Genomic DNA, 21,969 nt, shown 5'->3' on the forward strand with positions numbered 1-21,969 from the left:
TAACCTAAAAAATCAGGTGTAATATTAATTCTACTTCCAGTTTACTAAATAATAACCTTACAAAGATGGCGCTCGGGTGGTGTCGTGTCTCTCTTCCGGGGTATTTGTCTGTCGTCACGATGACACGTGACGCACGTACGTTCGCCATACCATCAGTTGGCGTACGATAACAATAAACAACCCCGAAACAAGATATATGCACCAACAGAACCTGCGGCTCCAGTTTGAAACAAATGCAGGGAAAATATGAGCCGAGGCGGCCAGAAACGGTTGGAGTAGCGTCTCGTCGCGGAGCGGGGGAGTCTCGTCGGTCCTGACAAAGGATTTCGGAGTGTTTGTGTCAAGTCTCAGGGAGAACTACAGTTGCGGTCTGCCCCTTCCTTAGCCCCCTGCAGCTAGCCGTGGCTCATTCCCTGGTCTGGCACACTGCGTGTTACTCTGTTATGCAGTTGCCAGCGGACGGTAGTCTCACTCGTTCTCCTCCGCCACCTCTTCGCTCCCTCGCCCCGCTCCCTCTGGCCCCATGTCTCGCTGGCTTTTCCCCTGGCCGGGCTCAATCAAGAAGCGGGCCTGTCGGTACCTCTTACAGCACTACCTCGGCCACTTTCTGCAGGAACGACTGAGCCTGGACCAGCTCGGCCTGGACCTCTACAACGGCAGCGGTGTCATCAAGGAAATCAACCTCGATGTCTGGGTGAGTTTTTATCAGATGGCTATAGCTGTCAACGCCGCGCCACGAGCCACACTGTGTTTTTGTCGGGCTCGTGCACCCTTGACTGTTTCGCAACTCGCACTCGAGTTCAACAACAATCTCCAAAGTCATGTTCCGAGCCGGGCTCACATAATTTCGAGGAATTGCATTTGTAGGAAACGCATCACATAACCTGACTAGATTAACGGCACCTTTCCACAGTGTCTTAACACTCAGAATAGATGCAGTATATATCCCCCTCTTCCTTTGCCTCATAAGTCTTCACACGGAGTGATGATACAATAGGAAAACAGTTATTTACATTTCTTATTGACTGCTTCCTCTCTCCTCCAGGCGGTCAACGAGCTGTTGGAGACTCTTGGGGCTCCTCTGGAGATAGTGGATGGCTTTGTGAGCAGCATAGTAGTGACCATCCCCTGGCAAGCTCTCCTGACAGATCACTGCACCTTAGAAGTGTCTGGTCTTCAGATAACATGTCGACCCAAGTACCGAACCAGTAAGTTTCCTTGAAAACAAGTCTTCCACTTGGGACACTAAACGCCAATCAGGCAGCCACAGGTTGAGTGAGGGGTTATGAGATCTGCTGATTTAGTCTCAGTTCGACAAGTATGGTTGTTATACAGACGATGGTTACGTGTCATCAGAATGTTTGTGAGGATCAAGGCAAAATCATTTCACGACAAGACTTTAAATGCTCTAACACTGCTGATTATTTTCTAAATATATAACGATGCATGTTTTTCTTCCTTAATTAAATGTCAGAAAATAATGCAAAGGGATGGCGATCAAGTCAGTGGTTTTGTTGGAGCAACCTTCTAAAAAGTAACTTAACTGTCATGAGGGAAAACATAAGCAAATCCTTACATTTGAGTAATTGGAATTCTTGGATTTTTATTATTGGATTTTTTGTGTGCAATTTATCTTAAAAAAAGAACCAAAACAATACTTCATCAAGCTATTTTAATAATTGATTAATCTCCTGACAATCTATTTATCAACGTTTGACAGAAAGCTCAGGAGGTGCAACTTGGATCTCGATGTGTAAAGAGTTCATTTCAAGTTCTGTTTTAAGGAGTTTACTAATCTTTACAGTGCACGTATATACAGTCTGCACACAGACTCACTTACACTATGTCTGAGTTCCATGTGATTTTGTTCGCACTCAGGTGGGGGTTGGGACTCCCAAGGCTGGTCATCAAGCATGACCTCCAGCATGCAGCTGGCTCAGGAGTGCCTGAAGGACCCCCCTGAAGCGTCCGAGGAGCCGCCTGCCCAGCTGGAAGGGCTTGAGATGTTTGCACAAACCATTGAGACAGGTGAGTCGAAGCTGTGTGTGTCCTCTCTTTGTGAAGAGCTCACAGGGGGAACATACATATGTCAGTTTCCTCCAGTAATAATGTGCACTCTTACAGTATTACTGAGAATATGTCCCCAATTAAAAACTCAATCTGAACAGACACTAAGAAGAGATGATTTGAAAGGTCAGTGCTGATGAACCTTTGCATGTCTCTCATCTCATCTGTGTTTGCAGTCCTTCGTCGTATTAAAGTCACCTTCATAGACACTATCGTTCGCATCGAGCACCAGCCCCTGGACCTGGAAACAGGCGTTGCCTTAGAGGTGCACATCAAACGGTATGTCTGCCTTTTCACTTTAACGAAATGAGCTGCAAAGGAGAACCAGAAGAGTATTTTATTGATTATTGCTCCTCCTTCATGATGTTTGTCCTTTGTGTGTTATTTCTTTCATTTCAAAATAGTAATGGGAACATCCAGAACACATTACTTATGGTACTGTTTTTCTGCTGAAACATGCTGACATAGACTATATATTGGTGCATTTTGTAATGCAATGTCAGAGGTCAGTTCTACAGGTCATTTGGGGATGATATTTATAGAAAAGTTGACCTTTTTTAAGTGTCTTTTAATGCTTGAGAAATTACATGGAAGATTAGTTAGGTTCAGCTCAGAAGACTCCCTTAATTTGTTCTCCAAAATAACATAGTGTACACCAAGTTACTGAGCTACAAAGCTACTTCAATCATTGCCAGAGCTTCCTGGTATAACTGGGATCTTAAGAAATAGCATCATCTTATCTTCATTTCTACTCAGTTTCCTTTAGTAAAGACATGGTTTTTTTTGTGTCTTTTGAGGCCTGATCAGAGCAAAAACAGGGGGGTTGAGTTTTTTTTTTTTTTATAAAGTTGCAACATTGGGATGCATACACTGTATATGTTTGTATTGGTGCATCCTTCATTCTCACTTCTGAAAACAAAACAACTTTCCTCATTAATTCCGTGTTAAAACAAGTGAGAAGGGCCTTTTCGTTAAAGTACAAGTTTGAGCAAGTGTTCTTATAAATGGGCCATGGTCATAAAGACATAAAAGTGTAGCACAGATCTTGTTGAGCAATGAAACATACTGGAGCTGAAAGACTGTTGATTCAAACAAAGAAGAGCTCAAACATAGTACTCTGCATAACTTTCTAAATCGTTTCTGTCATACAAATAAAAGCGTCCAGATTTTTTACCAAAAGCTCCAATTCTTTTTTTCTTCTTCTTGTTGTATCACTCACAGGCGGGAGCACACATGTCTGTGATCAGTAATAGTGCAACTCTTCCACATCAGCACTTGTGTTGCAGTCGGAGGAGAGGGGAAGTAAAACGGAAGCCAATAATTAGATTTCACCTTCTTCCTGCTCAACAGGAGAAAAGGCCCCTGCTCAGTTATAAACGTGCACAATGAATATTGTGCAACTTGTGCAATCATTCATTGAAAGCAATTGTGTTCTCAATGATTGAAAATGAAGTACTTTACTCAATTTTCAACTGCAGTGATCAGGTCCCAAATCAAATGGCCAAATATTGCTCATGTGACAGTATTATTAAGACTAAAATTGCAAGTTAAGAGCATATTTGCTATCACCCCCAACTACCCACTTATTTGATTAATTGCCAGGTAGCCACTACTGGTTTTCTGTGTGTATTTCCACTGGTACCACATGTCCCATGACTGTCTTGCCATGTTCTATTGTGTATTACTGCGACACTGTTGAACCCTGTGTTTGTGTGGCTTATAGACAAAGCTGTTCAGGATGGCTGTGTTGGTCTGGGGTCAGTGACCAGAAGGCCCTGTCATCTCAAATGCTTGGTTTTTAACAGAACAACTGATTTGAGTCCTGTGAAGCAGGTTTAATGGGTAGAGTTTATTAAACAGGTTGCTATTTAATCATATGAGAGCAACGTACTGAGAGCCGAACTGTACTTCAGCAACACAACAACAAAATATCAAGTGCCACTTGTGCCGATCAATATTTTTTTGTCAGGTATATTCATTTTTAAACCATGGCCTTACAATGGTCCTGTTTCTCATAATATAAATCACATTACCGTAAACCAATTTGTTTGCGTTCTGTCATGTAACGAAATAATGAGTGTGTTCGCACGTTCTCCAGGCTGGAGTACTTTGACGAGGCCGTGAGGGATCCAGCCAGCCAGACCGCCGTGCCTGTTGACATCCACCAGCCGCCCTCCTTCCTGCACAAGATCCTCCAGCTGAGCGCCGTTCAGCTGTTCTACGACAGCAACGGCACAGCGCAGGTGATGGAGACTTAACAGCTCTTCTTCATGTGTAATTTTTGTATCTATTCTTTAATGTATATCAATTATTTATTCACCTTTTTATGTATTCACTTATTACCAGGATCATAAAAGATTAAGCTAACTAAAAACAAAGAATACATTTAAAAAACATGTCACCGCATTCACAGTATGAGCAGTCCATGTGGATATGCTCATAGATATCTCATTTCTTAGGGTCCTCATGAGAAGGAACACCCTGAATCAGCCATGGCTAGTGAAGAAGAGGAGGAGGAAGAGGAGGAGGAGGAGGAGGAGGAGGAAGAAGAAGAAGAAGAAGAAGAAGAAAAACAACAACAACAAGATGAGGAGGATGAAGAGCCAAAGCCTTTGACATCCCCTCCTTGCCCTCCAGCTCAGCCACTGCTTATAGGAAGCTGTCCCGGTTTCATTGAGACCACCGTCAAAATCAAACAGAACGACATGCTGCCTGGACCAAAGGTGTGTGCGGTTGTGTGTGTCTGCATACTGTAACATCCTGAAGGATTAGTAAATGCAACGGTCATATTAACTTCTGTATCTTGTCTCTCTTTCTCTGTTGGTCAGTTGGAGTTGGATGGGAAGGTGGGCTGTGTCCACATGCTGCTGTCTCCGGATCAAATAACCCATCTGACAGACCTGCTGTCGGCCCTCTGCATAGACACTGGTACAGTAAAACACAGCCATTGTGATAAACATGCACCAATCACCCGGGTTAAACCTGACTCTTGCCATTAAATGCTGTGTGTGGTCACAATGTGATGCTTTAATGGCTCCTGGATCCGATTTGCATTACAGGTCGCATTACATTTAATGTGACATGGTGATTATGACATGAAACAAGATAGTCATATTTAGTGGGGCCTGTTATGATAACATAAAAACATTATAATGAAATCCACTTTAGTATTCAGATTAGTTTTCTGGTATAGCAAATACTTGTTCCTCCATCTTGATGGTGAGTAAAATGTACAAATGATATTTAAATTCATGCATGCTCCCACAAAATAACACCACAAATCTACTACGAAATGCATTACTCCTTCTGTGTCTAGTAACCATGAGGTAATCGGGTGCCTTCAGACTTGAGCAATACTTAATATATAACCCAGACAATAAGCCTGTGTTGTCTCCTCTGAGCAAGAGGGTAAGGTCACAGACTTATGTTAATGCCTCATAAATGTTAGGTCACACTCAACCTCAATCTCTTTCGTTCTCACAAACGCATTCATGAATCTGTTTCTCCTTCTTCTCTCACCAGAGATCGAGACTAAGTGTGGCGGAGCCCTCAGTCGTCCGTTGGACTCAGACGACCTGCGTATGATTGAGGATGACCTCAGTAAACAGCTGGGCTCCAGTCCCAGAGACAGGGAGTGGGAAACTGAGCCCGACCTGGAGCCCTTCATCACCGGCCTGGAGAATGGAGGTACATATGGCAGCTAAGGTCCCGTTATAAGGTCTGTCTGAGATGCATCACAACCTCAGCGGGCTGCTCCTAAGACCATGTAGTTTGCAACCATGTCAGCCTGTGGGTAGAAATGTCCCCTCTTTTAAAATATACATCCAGCATTCATACAGTATAATATGTAGGTATACAGCATTATTAATACAAATGTATAGGGAATCTGCCTTAAGGCAGGCTGTATGAAATGCAAAGACACAGGTTGTTTTGGGCTGTCGGTTCAATGAGAAACCTTGGTGTGAACCTCAAAATGATAAATATGAAGAGTGCGGATCTTGCAGCAACGTTCCCTGAAGTTTGCGACATTGCAGTATTTAACACATAAAATGTATTGTTGTTATTACCTGCAGAAATGTTTTTCTCCATGGGTCCTGGAATGACCAGTAGCGGGACATCTGTGCGCTCTGGCAGCGAGTTGTCAGACAGTGATATGGAGTCCTCCACACACAGTCTGGCCAGCTTCACACAGGTGTGTGTGTGTGTGTGTGTGTGTGTGTGTGTGTGTGTGTGTGTGTGTGTGTGTGTGTGTGTGTGTGTGTGTGTGTGTGTGTGTGTGTGTGTGTGTGTGTGTGTGTGTGTGTGTGTGTGTGTGTGTGTGTGTGTGTGTGTGTGTGTGTGTGTGTGTGTGCGCGCATTTGGCAGATGGCCTTAAAAAGATCATGATTAGATTAATAAGCTTAAATTATCAATATTACTGGAAGTTGTAAATGTACCATCAAATCACAAGTAGTCTGATATCCACTTGAATATTCCCTGCCAGGGCATGGTGAACGGTCCTAGGAGGTATCCTGGAGCGGGTTGTCTGTCGAGTCTCCCCCAGACAAGCAGCCGGACCAGAGGTAAAATCACTGCACTTTCTTTCCACTTTACACAAGTGTTTGACCTTCTTGCCAGAATTTTCCCACAGAAGTGTGTCCTTAAAAAACTACGAAAACTGAACGGTCATCCTCTTCTTTGCAGGACGTTCACACAGCGGCCAGGCCGAGCAGCTGAAACCTGATGCTTTGTTGCGTCTGACTCTTGGCGGGCTCACCCTAACCCTTCTGCAGGAGGACCCGCCCTCTAAGCTTGACGGCGCCTCTTCATTGGCTCAGGTGTCTCAGGTGTTCTTCCGGGAGCTGGCCTTCTTCAAGGACAGCATGTTTAGTGAGCGAGACTTTCACCATCTGAGAGGCGGCTTTGCCAAAGCCTGCCCACACTCCCACCTCAGGTAGAGAAACACAGATGCATATTTTGTGGAAGTTCATAGAAGATTCAGTTGACGATACTGTCAAACTTCCCTTTCTCAATAAGCTTCTAAATTACAACAAATACTTTCTGAAATACGATAAACAGTGATGAAGTTGGATAGCCTGGAGGTTTGAGGAATGTGTTGCATGTCTGATGGGTTTGTAGCGTGTAACTTGCAGCCCGCTATATTGCAAATGTTTTCTTCTTCTAATTCTCGTTTGTCCTGTTTCACTCTGTCTCTCTCAGAGTGACCGGAGCAGCAGTACAGGTTGCTTGTGAGATGCGGAGCGGAAGACGCCACAGTCGGGCCATGACCTCTGACCTTTCCTTCAGCAGACTGGAAATGTTAGAGAGCCTCTGGGAGGACGGAAAGCCTCAGTACAGTGAGGTAGAACATCTCTTTGTCTGCCTGAAGCTCACCTTGTGGCTGTGTTCACACTTTACATCTTCGTCATTGTATTTTCAATGTGAACAATATCAAACAGTAAGTGATCACATGCGGTCATTATAAGATCTAACATCTGAGTAAGTCACAGCTGTGCATTGAGTCGTGATAATTGTCATGTTGGAAAGACCATAATAAATCACTTGGAATTTTGACGTGATACGATTTTTCAGACTGAAGTTACTTCCAACTAAACTTCCACCTGTTATCTAAAAGTAGTTTAGGTTTGTTCTCTTTTCAAGCTGATGAGGAGGACTTGAGAACACTGTGTCTCTTTGTGTGTCTTCTTCCAGTTGCTTCAGTTCCAGAAAGCTGGTCTGTTCACAGTTGGAGCTGCATCCAGACCATGTGCCCAACTACACTACAGCCTCACCGAAAAACACCTGCGTAAAGTACGCATTTATACAAACACACACTCTGACTTGATATGTGCCTGCAAAGCTTTTCAGATTTACAATAAATGGTATTTGTTTTGATTTACTTTAGATTTGTTTTAATAGGAAGTGCCTTACATTTCAGTGGACATGTGCTGCACTAACAATGTTTCAACCGCGGAAAGACACTGGATTGATTGAGTCATTAAAGACAACAGAAAAAAACTCTAAATAAGATGAACACGTCAACATGTTTTCTCATGATACTCTTGTAGTTAGAAAGTAACATGATATTTTTATAATGTAATGTTGATTGTGTATTTTAAACTTTTTGGAAATATCTTTCCAAAAACCTATATTTTATAATATTTGTCAGTATTAAATGTCTTATCTCTTATGCATCAATGGGGACTTAAAAAAAGTATTTAAAATGTTTTGCTAATTTGGGCTGCATTGGTGCGTATGGCATGGATGAGAGTATTATTTTTTTTTTAAATGAGGAAGTTCATACTTCTAATTAGATGTATTCAAACAGTTTATCAGGTTAATACTTCTGTAGTATCAAAAATAACTATCTTTCTGGAGTATGACGTTAACAGATATATCACTCTATCCTTTAACGTGTATGTGTGCAGGGTAAGCAGCGGGTGGTGCGGCGGGACAGTGTAGTGCGGGTGGAGCTGGCAGAGCTGAGCACTGAGCTGGACCTGGACATCCTCGGTCGCCTTGGGAAGTTGAGCAAAGCCTTCAGCCACTGTCCCACACATACTGCTGGACCTGGACTCATGCAGGTGGAAACCTGCAAACCCACATACATTTATTTAATCATCTTAAAGACCTTATTACAAATAACAATCCCTCAACATCGTAGATCTGCTATCAAATGCAATAGTCCGTAACCTAATAAACACATGCCAGAAAACACTGCGTCTAGAAGAGATGCATCAAACCTCTTTCACAGCCACACAATGGGATATGGAAAATAGACAAATCTTTTTTGGAATAAGCTTTAAAAGGTAATCTCATTTAACCAATCACATTTGTACTGACACATGCATACATGAACAAAATTAATAATAAATGTTGGAGCCAAAATGGGGTTTGTTGTTTTGGGGAAGCACTGGGTGGATGGGGACATGTAGTTCCTTTGTTTGAGCACAGGGTGTCACATTCACTTGGGGAGGGCATATAAGGAAGTGCCAGGTAATGGGAACAGGTGTGTTAATGGATGGGAAGCACCGTAGTTTTTGACCGTGCTTGTGTCAAGTCGGTAATGTTTTATCACGGAATAAAAGGTAAAAAGATACACATCGCCTGGACATTGGAATTGTTTGTGGTGTAGCGCGCGTCTAGACATGTTCTCCCGATTCGCCCACCTAGTGGCTCAAACCTTAAAGTTGGTTAAGGTTTGAGCCTCTACAATAAATAAGAACTTTTTCAATAGTTTTCCGATTGCCCCTAAGCAGCTAGTAGAGCTTCAAGAGTGACGAATACAACTGACTACTGTCTGCAACTCTGTGACTGAATCGGCTCCTAAAATCCATCCATCTCACTTTCTCTCCTCAGACCCAGAGCAGCGAGCTGTGCTCCTCCTTCACCCTCCTCTCCCCTCACGCCACCCTCAGGCTTCGTTTCCCCATACCTGACCTGCGGCCCCTCCCTAAGCGCCGACCGCCGACCCAGAGGGCAGTGCGGCAGGAGACCCTGGTGCTTGAGCTGTGTCAGCTGGAGCTGAAGCACCAGGAGGCCCCGGACCTCCAGAGCGAGCAGACTGCTCCGGGACAGCCGTGGGCTCCCTGTCTTACCCAGCTGCTGGAGGCCTCCTTCACCGACCTGCATGGTGGGAACCCACACAACCCTAAACAGTAACTGTTTGTTTGTTTCAGTATCGCGTCTGAAGGGCTGTCTGACGGCAAGTTAAAGCCATAGATAAAAACTGTAAATTGGACGAGCACCTCATACAACCCCAATTCAGAACATCCAAACTACGCACTTGAATTAGCATCTGGTTTATTTATTTTTTAAAGCATTTGTTGCTTGTTTAAACGGCATTGATTTTACCATTACTGCCATTCATAAGAATGGATCTATACAAATGTGAGTTAGAATTTGCTGTTGCATTTAGTCCTGTAGAACACAATTTATTGTTAAAAGATGGAAAAGCAACTCTTATATGCAGTTATAATGTTTTATCTGTATCTCTATATGAAGCAGACCTGTTGTGTCTCTCCAGGGTCTTACGAGGGCTGGGAGGGCGGCTCTTTCCCCTGTATCAGAGTAAAGAAGAACCGCGACTCTCTGCCGAGGTTAGTAGTGGTGATTTATGAGAATATTTCAATCTATAATTTACAATCTGCTTGAAATTAGCACATTACAGTATCGAAGCTCTCAAAGACAAAGTTGGAATCTAAATGCAGTCGTTCTTGCTCATGAAATGAGACAAAAGATATTGTTATACTGTACTCTACCACAAGCCAGTATTACTTTTCTTTCTGTTTCTGTGAGCAGGATATCCGTGTGTGTGCGTGGAGGTGAGACTCAGGGCCCGGCTGCAGGTCTGGATGGGATGAACCTCATCAGGGACCTGGGGTCCGCCTTCTTTGAAAGTCACTGTGAACTCAACGACAAGACCAGCTCCCCATTCTCCTCCAACCGCACCATGTTTGAGACTGAGGAGGTGCGCTGACATACAATTCATCATCCATCTGATCAAGATTCCAGACCAAACTCATCCCTCCTCCTTTCTTGTTGTAGATGGTAATTCCAGCCGACCCAGAGGAGATGCGTCAGTTTCAGGCGCAGTGTGTCGCTCAGTGTCAGTGTGCGGTGGACATCAACCTGCCGCTGGCCTACATCCTCCTTCCCAGCAAACAGGCCTTCCAGAGCTTCTACAACAGGTACATTAACAGAAGCACAGGTGGGAAGGCTCTTTTCCAAGATAACATTATCCAGGTATCCCCTAAAAAAATTGGAAGATGTCTGAAATTCTCATTAGTCAAATGTTTTTTATTGTACAGCGAGTTCACTCTCAGACATGGTCTCTGAAAAACCCTCTTACAGCTTTGTTCCTATTTTTTGTCTATATATTGGTCTTAAATCCTGTCTCTGGAGTAACATTAATCTTCCTCACCCACCCTTTTGTCCCAAAGGATCAATAATGATCTGTTGATGTGGGAGCCTCCTCCCCCCTCAGCCCACAGCCCCGACCACAGTCGCCATCACCACGACGAGTTCCAGCTCTGCAAATCGGCCTTTAGACTAGGTGAGTTTGACTGTCTTAGTGGAAAAACATGTAGATCTAGTATTTATAAAAGCAACTAGCCTGCTAAAACATATTTTATTAATCAAGCAGGTTTTGAGTGTGTTATATCAAGATGATTCTTTCTCCATTAATGAATGAAATCAAACAAATCACGCAGACTCTGATTCAGAAGAGGACGAGCCTCACTTCTACTTGGCCAGTGAATCATCTGGAAAGACACAACAGTCAGCTCCCCGCCCCAATCACAACCTCAGCCTCCTCTCCCTCACTGTGGTTATCGGCAAAGGCCGCCTCCAAGCCAGAACAGACAAGAAGGTGAGCCATGTGACCAGAGGCGTGACTTGGTTCAAAAGACTTAAGAACAGCTCTGGCTTGAGCCAATTATTGAACCTGTATCCATTTTTATCCAGTAATGTTTGTGTTTCTTAACCATTCCGGTTTCATCACATTGATTCAGGAGGACCAGAGTCACGGGGAAATTGTACTCGACCTAGAAGGGGGGAAGATATTCAGTGTGGCACAGCATCAGAACGACCCCAATCTCAATTTCCTGTGTATAGAGAGCAGGCGAGTGGAGCTCTACCATCGAGGTACAGTCTCATTTTAATTGCAACATAGTTCATATTTCCCTTTTTAAAATTAATGAAGTAGATTTAACGCTAAATAGAAAATGTTAATGGTTGTTCTGGGACATCATCTCTTCTGACTTCTCCACCACAGCACTAGTGAAAGACACACCCATCCCACAGCGGTTGGAGATGCCTAACTTCACTCCACCGAAGCACTTGGACTTGACCATCTACCCTACAGAGGTGGGTGTGAGCAGTGTGAGCGGCAAGGAGGGGGAGCTACAGATGTTGTCCACAGCCATCAAAATCACACTGGACCCACAGAGGAGTGTCAAGGTACGTCCTCCTCAAACGCCTGATTTTGCTGCCGGTGCAAGTCATTAAACAATGTTTGTTTCTGTCTCTCGTTGAAGGAGTTCCTAGTTGCCCTTCGACTTCAAGGTGCCACCATGCGACATTATGTGACGCAGACTAATCACAGCTGGCATGAGCAGGTGAGAAGCAGTACAAGGAAGCAAAAAGAAACAAGTCTTCTTTTAGATTGGAGTCTTCTCTCTTCCTCCGTGTCAGGAAACATTTCTCCTAGATTTCCTTACACTTTAACTCTTACTGCCAAACTATTGTGCATTTCTAGTCCTATTTATTATTCAAACTCTAGGCATTTCAATGTCATGCTTCACTTGACTTCAGAAAATGCGTTCTCTCTCTAGAACAACATTTTGACATTCTTCCTTCAAGCATAAATAGAAGTGTGTGAATGTGGAGTACAAGAGAGAGATCTCTGTAGTATCAATGGACCAGAGTGCAGTGGAGTAGGAAGATATTGTGCAGTTTACTGTATATAACTACATTTTAGCTGGTTAAGTTTGATTTAAAACAACAAATGTTATTATTAACATGTAACCAATGTTAGTATTAGGGCAATCGCAATTTGTTCTGTTTTCTTTTCCAGTTAAACCATTTGTGTTGTGCAGAAAAATAGAAACCTCGTTCCACACTGAAATACATTTTGGTGGAAGAATATGAAATGGTTGCCAGCTGAGTTTGTTTGTTTGTTTGTTCCAGCTGGTTGACTTCCTGGATGTGATTGATGATCCCATTCTGGGATACACAGCACCTGCCGTCATCACTGTCCTCCACACACACCTCGCTACCTGTGCTGTCGACTACAGGTATATACTACAGCCACAAAACAAGTGTGGTAAATTTATATTTATATTATACTTTTCTCTTTTTTTTTTCCCACCCTCATCTTCTGTTTTTCTGTTTGCAGACCTCTGTATCTACCACTGCGTGTGTTGTTCACAGCAGAGTCCTTCTCTCTGTCTAGTAATATCATTGTAGACACCGCCACCTTCCACCTGAGGTACACTTCACCACTAACTAAATATGAAGATTGTCCATTAAATACAACAATAATCCAAATCCTAATATTACACGTTGAAACAATCATGAGCACTGCAAATATTTCTGAAATGTAATGTAGGTGTAAGATCTTTGGCTAAGTTGTGTTTTTGTTATGTTGCGGTCAGATTCATCTTGGATGACTCTGCTCTCTACCTCTCTGACAAATGTGAGACTGACACCGTGGACTTGAGGAGAGGTAAGACGCATGAAGTTTACATGTTAAGTTGTAGAAAATACTCTTTTTCTCTACAGAGAGTGAGGCTAGTGAGTTTTTTCCATGTCTGTTTATATTGCGAGTTATTCGGCAACCACTTGGAGGAGTTTGTCTGTTCATGTAACATGTTGAAATTAAATTCCTAATAAGTGAAAACAAAAGTGTCAGGATGTTTGTTACCTTACCCATGGACGAGGGAAACTTTCTGAACAGGACTAGTGTGATTAATAACCGAGCATCAGAACATTATTTCCAAAACAGGTGTTTGAAAAAGAGGTCATCTTACAATCACTGATGTCTTATATTGAGGGATAATACAGTTGTAATATTAGCAACTTAAAAATATAATCAATGTCAAAATGAGCTGTACTCTAATAAAACCCACCGTGTGTCTTTGCGTCACACAGACTATGTGTGTGTTCTGGACATTGACCTGCTGGAGCTCGCCATCACCACATGGAAAGGCAGCGATCACGGAAAGCTGGTGAGTGCTCGCCGTCTGTTCTCATGAAGCAGACAGACCATCCCTGCCAGGGAACATGTGAACGTAAACACAACATTATAATTTAGTTGGATTTACTAACCAGCACAGTTTATAAATATTTGTTTTACCATAATGAAGTTTCACTATAATCACAGCTTCAGACAAAAAGACTAGGATTACTTTTCAGTTGGACGTGGAACCAAAAACAAACCGGCAACAGTAAACATGATGCAGCCGGCCGTTCAACCAATCAGTCACAAGGTGTCCACATGTGAGGAAGTTCAGTTTATAGTCCGTTATGTAACAATGTTTTGTATTTGCATTTCCTTGGTCTCATCTTTTCTTAGTTGATAGCATTCAGGAGTGTTGTTCATTATTTAGTTTTAGTTCCTCCCTCCTGCATAACGGATCTCTCTATCACCACCTTGATTGATTCTCCTGTTCTTAATTCAAATGTGCCTTCATTGTTTCCACTCTTTGTTCTCCAGTCTCAGCCTCTCTTTGAGCTCCGTTGCTCCAACAATGTGGTTCACCTTCATACCTGTGCAGATTCCTGCGCTGCCCTGGTTAATCTGCTGCAGTACGTCGTCTCCCAGGGCGACCTGCACCCCCCTCCGCGACACACCTCACCCACGGAAATTGCCGGCCAGAAATTACCAGTAAGACCAACTGGAGAATTTAAATTATGAATTGATAACAACTTAATAATGGCCTCAGACTAGTTAAACACTTCAAGTAAATTTTATTTATACTGAGATTGAGTTTTTCAGATGGTTTTACACTCCGTTGGTTATATCCTTAGATCTTTGGTTTGCTTTTTTTATCCACAGCAAAAAGAAGTTTAACCTGGAAAAAAATATAGAAAGCCAAGAGCAAAATGGGAGGGATCGACAGACATACAATAAGCTTTGTTTACAGAAATAGAGGTAGTAAAAGTACAAAATGAAGAAGAAAATGCTAATGAAGTGTATACATATATCATCAGTAAAATTGTAAGTGTTGAAAAGTGGTATAAAGATGCCATATCATTGTTTCATGTTCTACTATAATATTCTGTCTTGTTAGCTCTCAGAAAGTCCTGCGTCGGTGCTGCCCTGCCTTCCAGCTGAAACCGCTGAGATCAACCAGTATGACCTGGCCGATGCCTTAATTGACACAGAGAAGAGCCAGCGAGAAGAAAGTTCGGATCCAGGTACAGAAGAGTTTCTCTTTTTAGGCAACTCAACATCCAAACAGGATACGGCGCAGTATAATCCTATATACAAGTGTCCTTATATACAAGTATCCTTGTATATGGGAGGAGGATTGTGGGTGGATGCATTCAAATTGGTTTCCATAAGGGATACAAAACGGTGGTGTGTGATGTCACGCTTTGACTGAATGAACTGAACTTTAAGGAAGAAAAACATAAAACTCAGCCATCAGTTCTGGATTTCACTGATGCAACAAACAAATATGATGTAATAACAGTGGTGTAAAATCCTATCTGTATGCATCATACACATGTGCTCAGGAGTTTTTTAGTCATAGTCATATATATGTGTGCATATACATATCCCACAAATCTATGCTTGTTTTTGGCCAGGTTCACCTTCCATGCCGAGAGGCTCGCCTGTCTCTGTCTATTTGTTCCCTGGTGAAGCTTCGAAGCGCATACCCTCCGTGCTGCAGGGGGAGGACTCTGAGCTTGACGGACTGGTTGTCACAGCAACGGAGGCACAGGCAGATATGATGTCGGATGAAGGCTCTGAGGGCTCCACTGACAACGACGACTTTTGCATCTTGGAGGCTCCTGGGATGGGCATTCCCGTGAGTCTCTCTGCTTTCTTTTATGTCCCCCATTGGCTCACTTCCTCATTGCATAGCTCCTTCTAAGAATGACAATGTGTATGCTTACTCGCAAAATGTCCACATGTGGGATTTGTTACAGCCCAGGGACGGGGAGCCCGTGGTGACGGTGTTGTCTCAGGGCCCCATCAAGGTGAAGGAGAGTCACTTCTCCAGACCTCGAGGCAGCTCAGACCTGCTCAGAGCCCCCAGCCGCTTCCCAGTGCCCCAGAGCAGGGTGGTTCTGCGGGAGATCTCTGTGGTCTGGCATCTCTATGGGGGCAAGGACTTTGGTGGCAAGCCTATGTCCATACATGCCCAGCACACAAACCGGTAACAAACACAACAGGCAACAGAAATGTAGTTGTTTCTCATACAGTATGTTCATCAATGGTCATGAGAATCTTTCACTTGTGTGCATCATCTTTGTTTTAACCGTTCACTATCTCTGACCCCCTTTCTATAGAGGTCGTTCAGTCCCTGTTGGTGTTCGTGGGTCCCCTTCTCGTTCTGTCGCGCCTTCTCGTCCCCAAAACTCCTGGCGCTGGGCTGGAGGCAGCGGGCGCCAGCACACACTGCTGATGGAGATCCAGCTAACCAAGGTATATATATGTGTACATACAGTATAGAAACTAAGACTAGAAGTGGTTGTCAGTTAGTTTATCTTAATATAGATTTCTGTTGCAAATAATGAAGGTATTTGACAAAGAACTTACTTGGGAATAAATAAGTTTATTCGCTTCTTTTTGGACAATATCAATACGACTCACATCGGCAGATTGTGTTACCTTTGGACAGAGTCAGACTCGCTGTTTCCCTTTGTTTCCAGTCTTAATGCCGAGCTAAACTAACTAGTTGCTGGCTCCACTTATATATCTTACAGATATTTAAGTGATATTGATCTTCTCGTCTAACTTGTGACAAAAGAAGCAGCAAAAAGTCAAATTTGTAGTTTAAATTCAACTTAGAACTTGAAACAAAACTGTACTGCTTCAATTTTCCCAGTCAATTAACAGCTTGACCAGAACCACCCTAAACATATTCACACACCATATTTTTCAACACATTCCCCCTGTTTTGTCATTGCGTCATCCAGGTGTCCTTCCAGCACGAGTCCTATGCGGTGGCAGTAGCGGGGCCGGATGTAGAGGGGCCGGTGTCAGTTGGGGTTGGTCCTGGTGGCGAGCTGCCTCTCTCCAGGCAGGTGTTCATTGTCCAGGAGCTGGAGGTTCGAGACCGACTGGCCTCCTCACAAATCAACAAATTCCTCTACCTCTACACGAGCGAGAGCATGCCTCGCCGAGCCCACTCCAACATGGTGAGACCGCTGAGAGGGCGGCATGAGGAGGACAGACACAGGGAGACTTTGATTTATTAACTTACTAAATGACAGATTCTTCTGACTGAGAAATCTTCTTTTATATCAGGAGAACTGATTAAAGACACATTATTGATTATTTCATGAATATGATATTGATTATGCGTTTGTCTTTTTGTAGCTGACAGTGAAGGCCCTGCAGGTTTGTCCAGAGTCTGGCCTCGGTGGACCCGAGTGCTGTCTTCGAGTCAGCCTGCTACCTCTTCGACTTAACATCGACCAGGTAACCCCAAATCCAGCATTAGTCGAGTATGTGACACCCAAAAGCGAGAGCCTGAAAGGAAATAGAAAATGTTTTTTTGAGTACTCAAAGCTTTTCTGTGAATACTTCAGTCCTGAGAAGCATTCAAATTAGGTTTTTTTTCATATTAACATGGCAATCAGAAATTACCACATTCCTTCTAGCACTAGAACGGTATCGGATTAGAGAAAACATGCAACTACTTCCATATCTAAGCAGATTTTTTTTCTGTCTCTTGTTCAGGATGCACTGTTTTTCCTGAAGGACTTTTTCAGCAATCTAGCTTCCTTTGTTAACCCGTACCTGCCTGTGGACCCTGCAACTGAAGGTGAGCTATCACAGAGGATGATTGTATAAAATTCTTTGCTGCATATTTCATCAGTTGTCTTTCATACTTAATGTTAAGCGCCTTTGTCAAAGTCATACACATTAAGATTTTAAACAAAATGTGTCATGCATACACTGCAGCATGATTCATTTATACATTTCATTTATGTATATTTCTTCTCATTTATTGTTCAGTGAAGGCAGACACCTCGCAGAAGGCCTCTGATGAGGCAGAGTCAGCTGCTGGTCTGGATCCTGACCTCACAGCTTCGGTGGAAACTACCTTCAGCGAGCAGAGCTCCTCCTCGGCTGGCTCTACCTCTTCCTCCGACCAGCCAATCTACTTCCGGTACGTGAACACCGACTCTCCAGAATGCTCTGTGAAAGTCTGATTCTGATTTTACTAACTAACAGAAAATTAAAGTAATGTGTTACAAACAATCGCGCGTGTTTGTAGGAATATAGTTAGGAAAAATAATCACAACTGTGATATTTTGGAGTTCCATGATGTCATGACTCATCACACCACTAGATATTGTGACATCACACTATTCTATAACATCAAACCTTTAAATCCCGGAGCAATTTACAAATTTAATAGAACCCACTTTGAACTTAGAACACATTTAGAACCTATCCGGGTTCCAGAAAGTCTCTGTTCAGGAATGTCTGTGTTCCGTTCCGGAATGCCAGGGTTTCAGAATGTCTGGGATCCGGAATGTACGTGTTACGGCTTCCGAAAAGTCTGGTTTCCGGAATGTCCGGGTTCTGAGTTCAGGTTCTCTGAAAAGTAAAGATTTTTAAATGTTAACGGTATGGTCTTTCTTTTCCTCCCCTGACATTTTCAGGGAGTTCCGATTCACCTCTGAAGTGCCTATCTGGCTGGACTATCAAGGCAAACATGTCGTCATTGAACAGGTGAGAGGTCACTCGAACAGCTCAGCATAACACTCATGTGAAAAAAATCTGTAGGTGTATTTGATCTAGCTAATAATTGTTTCACAGGGAACGTTTGCAGGGATTCTGATCGGTCTAGCCCAATTAAACTGTTCTGAGTTGAAGCTGAAGAGGCTCTGCTGTAGAAACGGGTAGACATACACACTTCCATACGCACACATTTCTTTCTTTTTTTTAAGACGCAAAGAGATGCATCGTCATTTGAGACTAGATCACCGTGTTTGAAATGCAAACCAGTTTTCAGTTGCGAGTTTCTTCATCTGTCTTCATAAACACTTTCTAGTCTCCTCGGAGTGGACAAAGTGATCCAGTACGCTGTCACGGAGTGGCTGACTGACATCAGGAAGAATCAGCTGCCGGGCCTTCTGGGAGGTGTCGGCCCCATGCACTCAGTTGTCCAGCTGTGTGAGTCTACACTACTCCTAACACACAACTTAACATCCTATTTGATCTCTTGGTTCATTTATTTAACCCCTATCTCACTTTGTTTCTCCAGTTCATGGAGTGAGGGATCTGTTCTGGTTGCCTATAGAGCAGTACAGGAAGGATGGACGCATTATTAGAGGTCTCCAGAGGGGGGCAGCATCATTCGGCACCTCCACAGCTTCAGCTGCTCTGGAGCTCAGCAACAGGCTGGTGCAGGCCATACAGGTACTCTGTCTGTGAAGGGTTTTCAGTGCAGGCCTTGACTGTGAATGAAAGTTATTCAGAAAATAGATCTAGACCACGACCTGAATTTATTTCAGGTAGCGCACATTTCTTTGTAATTTGTTGAAGGATTTCAGGATAAGCAGGGCCTCAGGTATGCGATGCCTGATGTCTCTCTGCTTCTCTTACAGGCCACAGCAGAGACGGTGTACGACATCCTGTCTCCAACTCCACCCCTGAACCGCTTTGCCATCACAGAGGGCCGGGCTCCCTCCAGCCGGCCCCGCAGAGCTGCTCAGCCTGCAGACCTCCGAGAAGGTGTGGCCAAGGCTTACGACACCGTCAGAGAGGTGCGTCACCAAACTTACCCTCTCCAAATTGATTACGGAGCCTTCTAAAGAACAAAGGATCCAAAAGTAATCAGTCACATGAGCCTATGTGTGACAGAGCAGGAGGTTGAAAGGAAAGTCATAATACGTGGTGATGCACATAGTATGTAAACAGGTTGTCTAATTTAGAGCTGAAATTAATTAGGACAATTGACTGAAAATGTATTTGCAAAAATGTTGACAATTCATTGTGTAGGTAATTCTTCTGGCTGAAATGTTTTGCTTCTCGACTCAAATGTATTTGTGTCTCAAATGTGCTTTTCTTCTATTATATTAAACTGGAAATATATCTATTTTTTAAAGTAAAATTGAATTGTGGGCCTTTGAAACTATTTCTGACGTTTTATAGATTCATAGATCAATTGACAAAGCATGCATGCACATAAATGTACTGAAACACTAAATCACTCCCTGGACTCTCTCTGCCCTTCAGGGTGTGATTGACACGGCTCAGACCTTGTGCGATGTAGCATCCCGCGGCCACGAACAGAAGGGTCTGCCCGGCGCTGTGGGTGGTGTCCTGCGGCAGATCCCGCCCACCGTGGTCCGACCATTAATAGTGGCCTCTGAAGCCACTTCCAATCTGCTCGGTGGCATGCGGAATCAGATCAAACCAGACGCCCGGAAGGAGGACTTCCTGAAGTGGCGCACCGATGATGGTCAAGAATGATAAAGACTTCTGTGTGTGTGTGTGTGTGTGTGTGTGTGTGTGTGTGTGTGTGAGAGAGAGAGAGAGAGAGAATTATGATTTGGGGAAATCTTAGTGACAGGAGCCAATACAGGGTTTGAATGTGTGTATGGACTAATGAGTCAGTGTGCGCTCTGATGCAAAAACAAAGCAACGACTACTGCAGTTATTGACACCCAGTGTTTTATGTGGCTCCATCATACATGGACTTCACCAGATTTAGTCTTTCTGTTTTGCATCCAGCAAGAGCTCCCCTCATACTCCTGCTGTCAGTACACCAGCCTGCAGATTGTCCTTACTGTCTGTATAAACATATCACCGTCACTCTCAACTGGCTTCATTTTCAATCCAACCAAGGATCATCACTCTCAAGGTTTTCTGTTATCATAAGTAAGACACCGACTGGCGGCACTTTGTGTACTCTAAATTGTGCTTCTTGAAACTGTATTCTAATTTGAAGTAGTGATTTCTTCCACCATTTCACATTCTTCTAAGATCTTTGGAGAAGAAGTAGGAGCCAGAGGAGGGTGAAATTACCTTCTCACTTAGTAGTCTAATTCACCCATCATTAGCTGCAAGCAGGTTTTTCTTCTTTTTTGGGTGCAGTGTATGAGGAACTGACACATGGTGTGACTGACTCTCTTGGTTGTCCAGTGAAGCTCACAGTGGAGACTGGGAGAATATTTAAATGAAGTGTCCTTTGCTAACACCTTCGAGATGGTTTTCAACCCAACTTCACAACACCTTCTCATTGGTTCAGCTTTGATCCAACTGTGCACCTGCTTCTCTCAGCACTGTTATTCGTGCCATAAACCTTGCAGATTGCCCTTTTTAACTAGTTTGTATTGCCTTCCTCAAACCTGCACCGTCCCTGCTACTGTACAGGTGTGACACATACTGGCTCATATGGATACATACCTCACTGAGAGCAGGTTTCCTGGCTTAATAGAGATACAGATTATATGAAGCCTCTAAACTCTGTAGCACATTGGATTCTTTTAAAGCTTCGCTGAGATGGACTTCAGACGTCTGCAACTCGCAGTAAACAGTCCAGATGTCAGCCAGTGGCTCTTCCTTCTGCATTACAGCTCATTTGTGCTTCGGCCTTTTTTATGTTTCTTTATTTGTTTTTTATTCTGTTAAAACATTAGATATTGTCATACTCGTTTTCAAAATTAGCTTGATGTGAATCTTGTGACGACAGGATGAAAAATCGGGGGTTTTACATTTCGATCTTATTATTCTTTTGTTTATTTAGTGTAAGGGATATGTGTCCCTCTGAGTGTGTGCGTGTGTGTATGTATGTATGTATGTATGTATGTATGTGCGCGCCCATGATGCATGTCTGTGAGGGTGACAGGTTGAAGCTTGTTTCATCTCTTTTGTGTATTTACTATTTACTATATCATAAACGAATGAATGACCTGTATAATACAAAGACGAGGAGTATACAAAATTAATACAAAAAAATTAAAAATCCAATTTATAAAAAGTGAAAGCCATTTTTGCCTGACTTTTTTTCTGCTTATCAACACCAACATTTTTGTTACGTACATTTACTCAATTATCTTACTTAAGTAGTCTTCAGTTTTGTGGCATTCAAACTTTACTTTACTTTGCTTTACTATTTTACTTCAGACATCTCCATTACATTTCAGATATTGAATATTGTCTTTCATTTAGTTTTACCTCACAGCTTTTGAGAAAGCACATTTTTTAGTAACACATGATTGACTAAT

The 21,969-nt window shown here is 43.1% G+C and overlaps 1 protein-coding gene across 1 annotated transcript; it reads left to right on the forward strand.

Annotated features, from left to right (window-relative positions):
* The first annotated feature begins 129 nt into the window (after nucleotides 1-129).
* atg2a (autophagy related 2A) lies at nucleotides 130-20,554 on the forward strand. The gene is made up of 42 exons (XM_034544059.1): nucleotides 130-694; nucleotides 1,046-1,208; nucleotides 1,879-2,028; nucleotides 2,244-2,346; nucleotides 4,166-4,310; nucleotides 4,527-4,790; nucleotides 4,896-4,995; nucleotides 5,590-5,754; nucleotides 6,141-6,259; nucleotides 6,551-6,629; nucleotides 6,751-7,000; nucleotides 7,267-7,408; nucleotides 7,759-7,857; nucleotides 8,475-8,630; nucleotides 9,406-9,679; nucleotides 10,073-10,145; nucleotides 10,348-10,516; nucleotides 10,594-10,736; nucleotides 10,989-11,101; nucleotides 11,259-11,416; nucleotides 11,559-11,691; nucleotides 11,822-12,006; nucleotides 12,084-12,164; nucleotides 12,736-12,842; nucleotides 12,944-13,036; nucleotides 13,203-13,273; nucleotides 13,699-13,775; nucleotides 14,264-14,434; nucleotides 14,841-14,967; nucleotides 15,361-15,584; nucleotides 15,706-15,935; nucleotides 16,069-16,204; nucleotides 16,699-16,920; nucleotides 17,102-17,203; nucleotides 17,465-17,549; nucleotides 17,744-17,897; nucleotides 18,397-18,466; nucleotides 18,554-18,636; nucleotides 18,789-18,910; nucleotides 19,002-19,156; nucleotides 19,345-19,503; nucleotides 19,976-20,554. The coding sequence occupies exons 1-42, from the start codon at nucleotides 524-526 to the stop codon at nucleotides 20,210-20,212; spliced, it is 6,060 nt and encodes a 2,019-aa protein (XP_034399950.1). The 5' UTR covers nucleotides 130-523; the 3' UTR covers nucleotides 20,213-20,554.
* Nucleotides 20,555-21,969: the final 1,415 nt, after the last annotated feature.

Source organism: Cyclopterus lumpus, chromosome 10 (assembly GCF_009769545.1).
Source record: "Cyclopterus lumpus isolate fCycLum1 chromosome 10, fCycLum1.pri, whole genome shotgun sequence".
Classification (NCBI taxonomy): Eukaryota; Metazoa; Chordata; class Actinopteri; order Perciformes; family Cyclopteridae; genus Cyclopterus; species Cyclopterus lumpus.

Bases quoted from the DNA above. Each gene is read 5' to 3' on its own strand.
- atg2a (XM_034544059.1), top strand. From the start codon at position 524: ATGTCTCGCTGGCTTTTCCCCTGGCCGGGCTCAATCAAGAAGCGGGCC. The intron at 2,029-2,243 runs GTGAGTCGAAGC...CTGTGTTTGCAG, and splicing joins TGCACAAACCATTGAGACAG to TCCTTCGTCGTATTAAAGTC. The intron at 10,517-10,593 runs GTGCGCTGACAT...TTCTTGTTGTAG, and splicing joins CCATGTTTGAGACTGAGGAG to ATGGTAATTCCAGCCGACCC.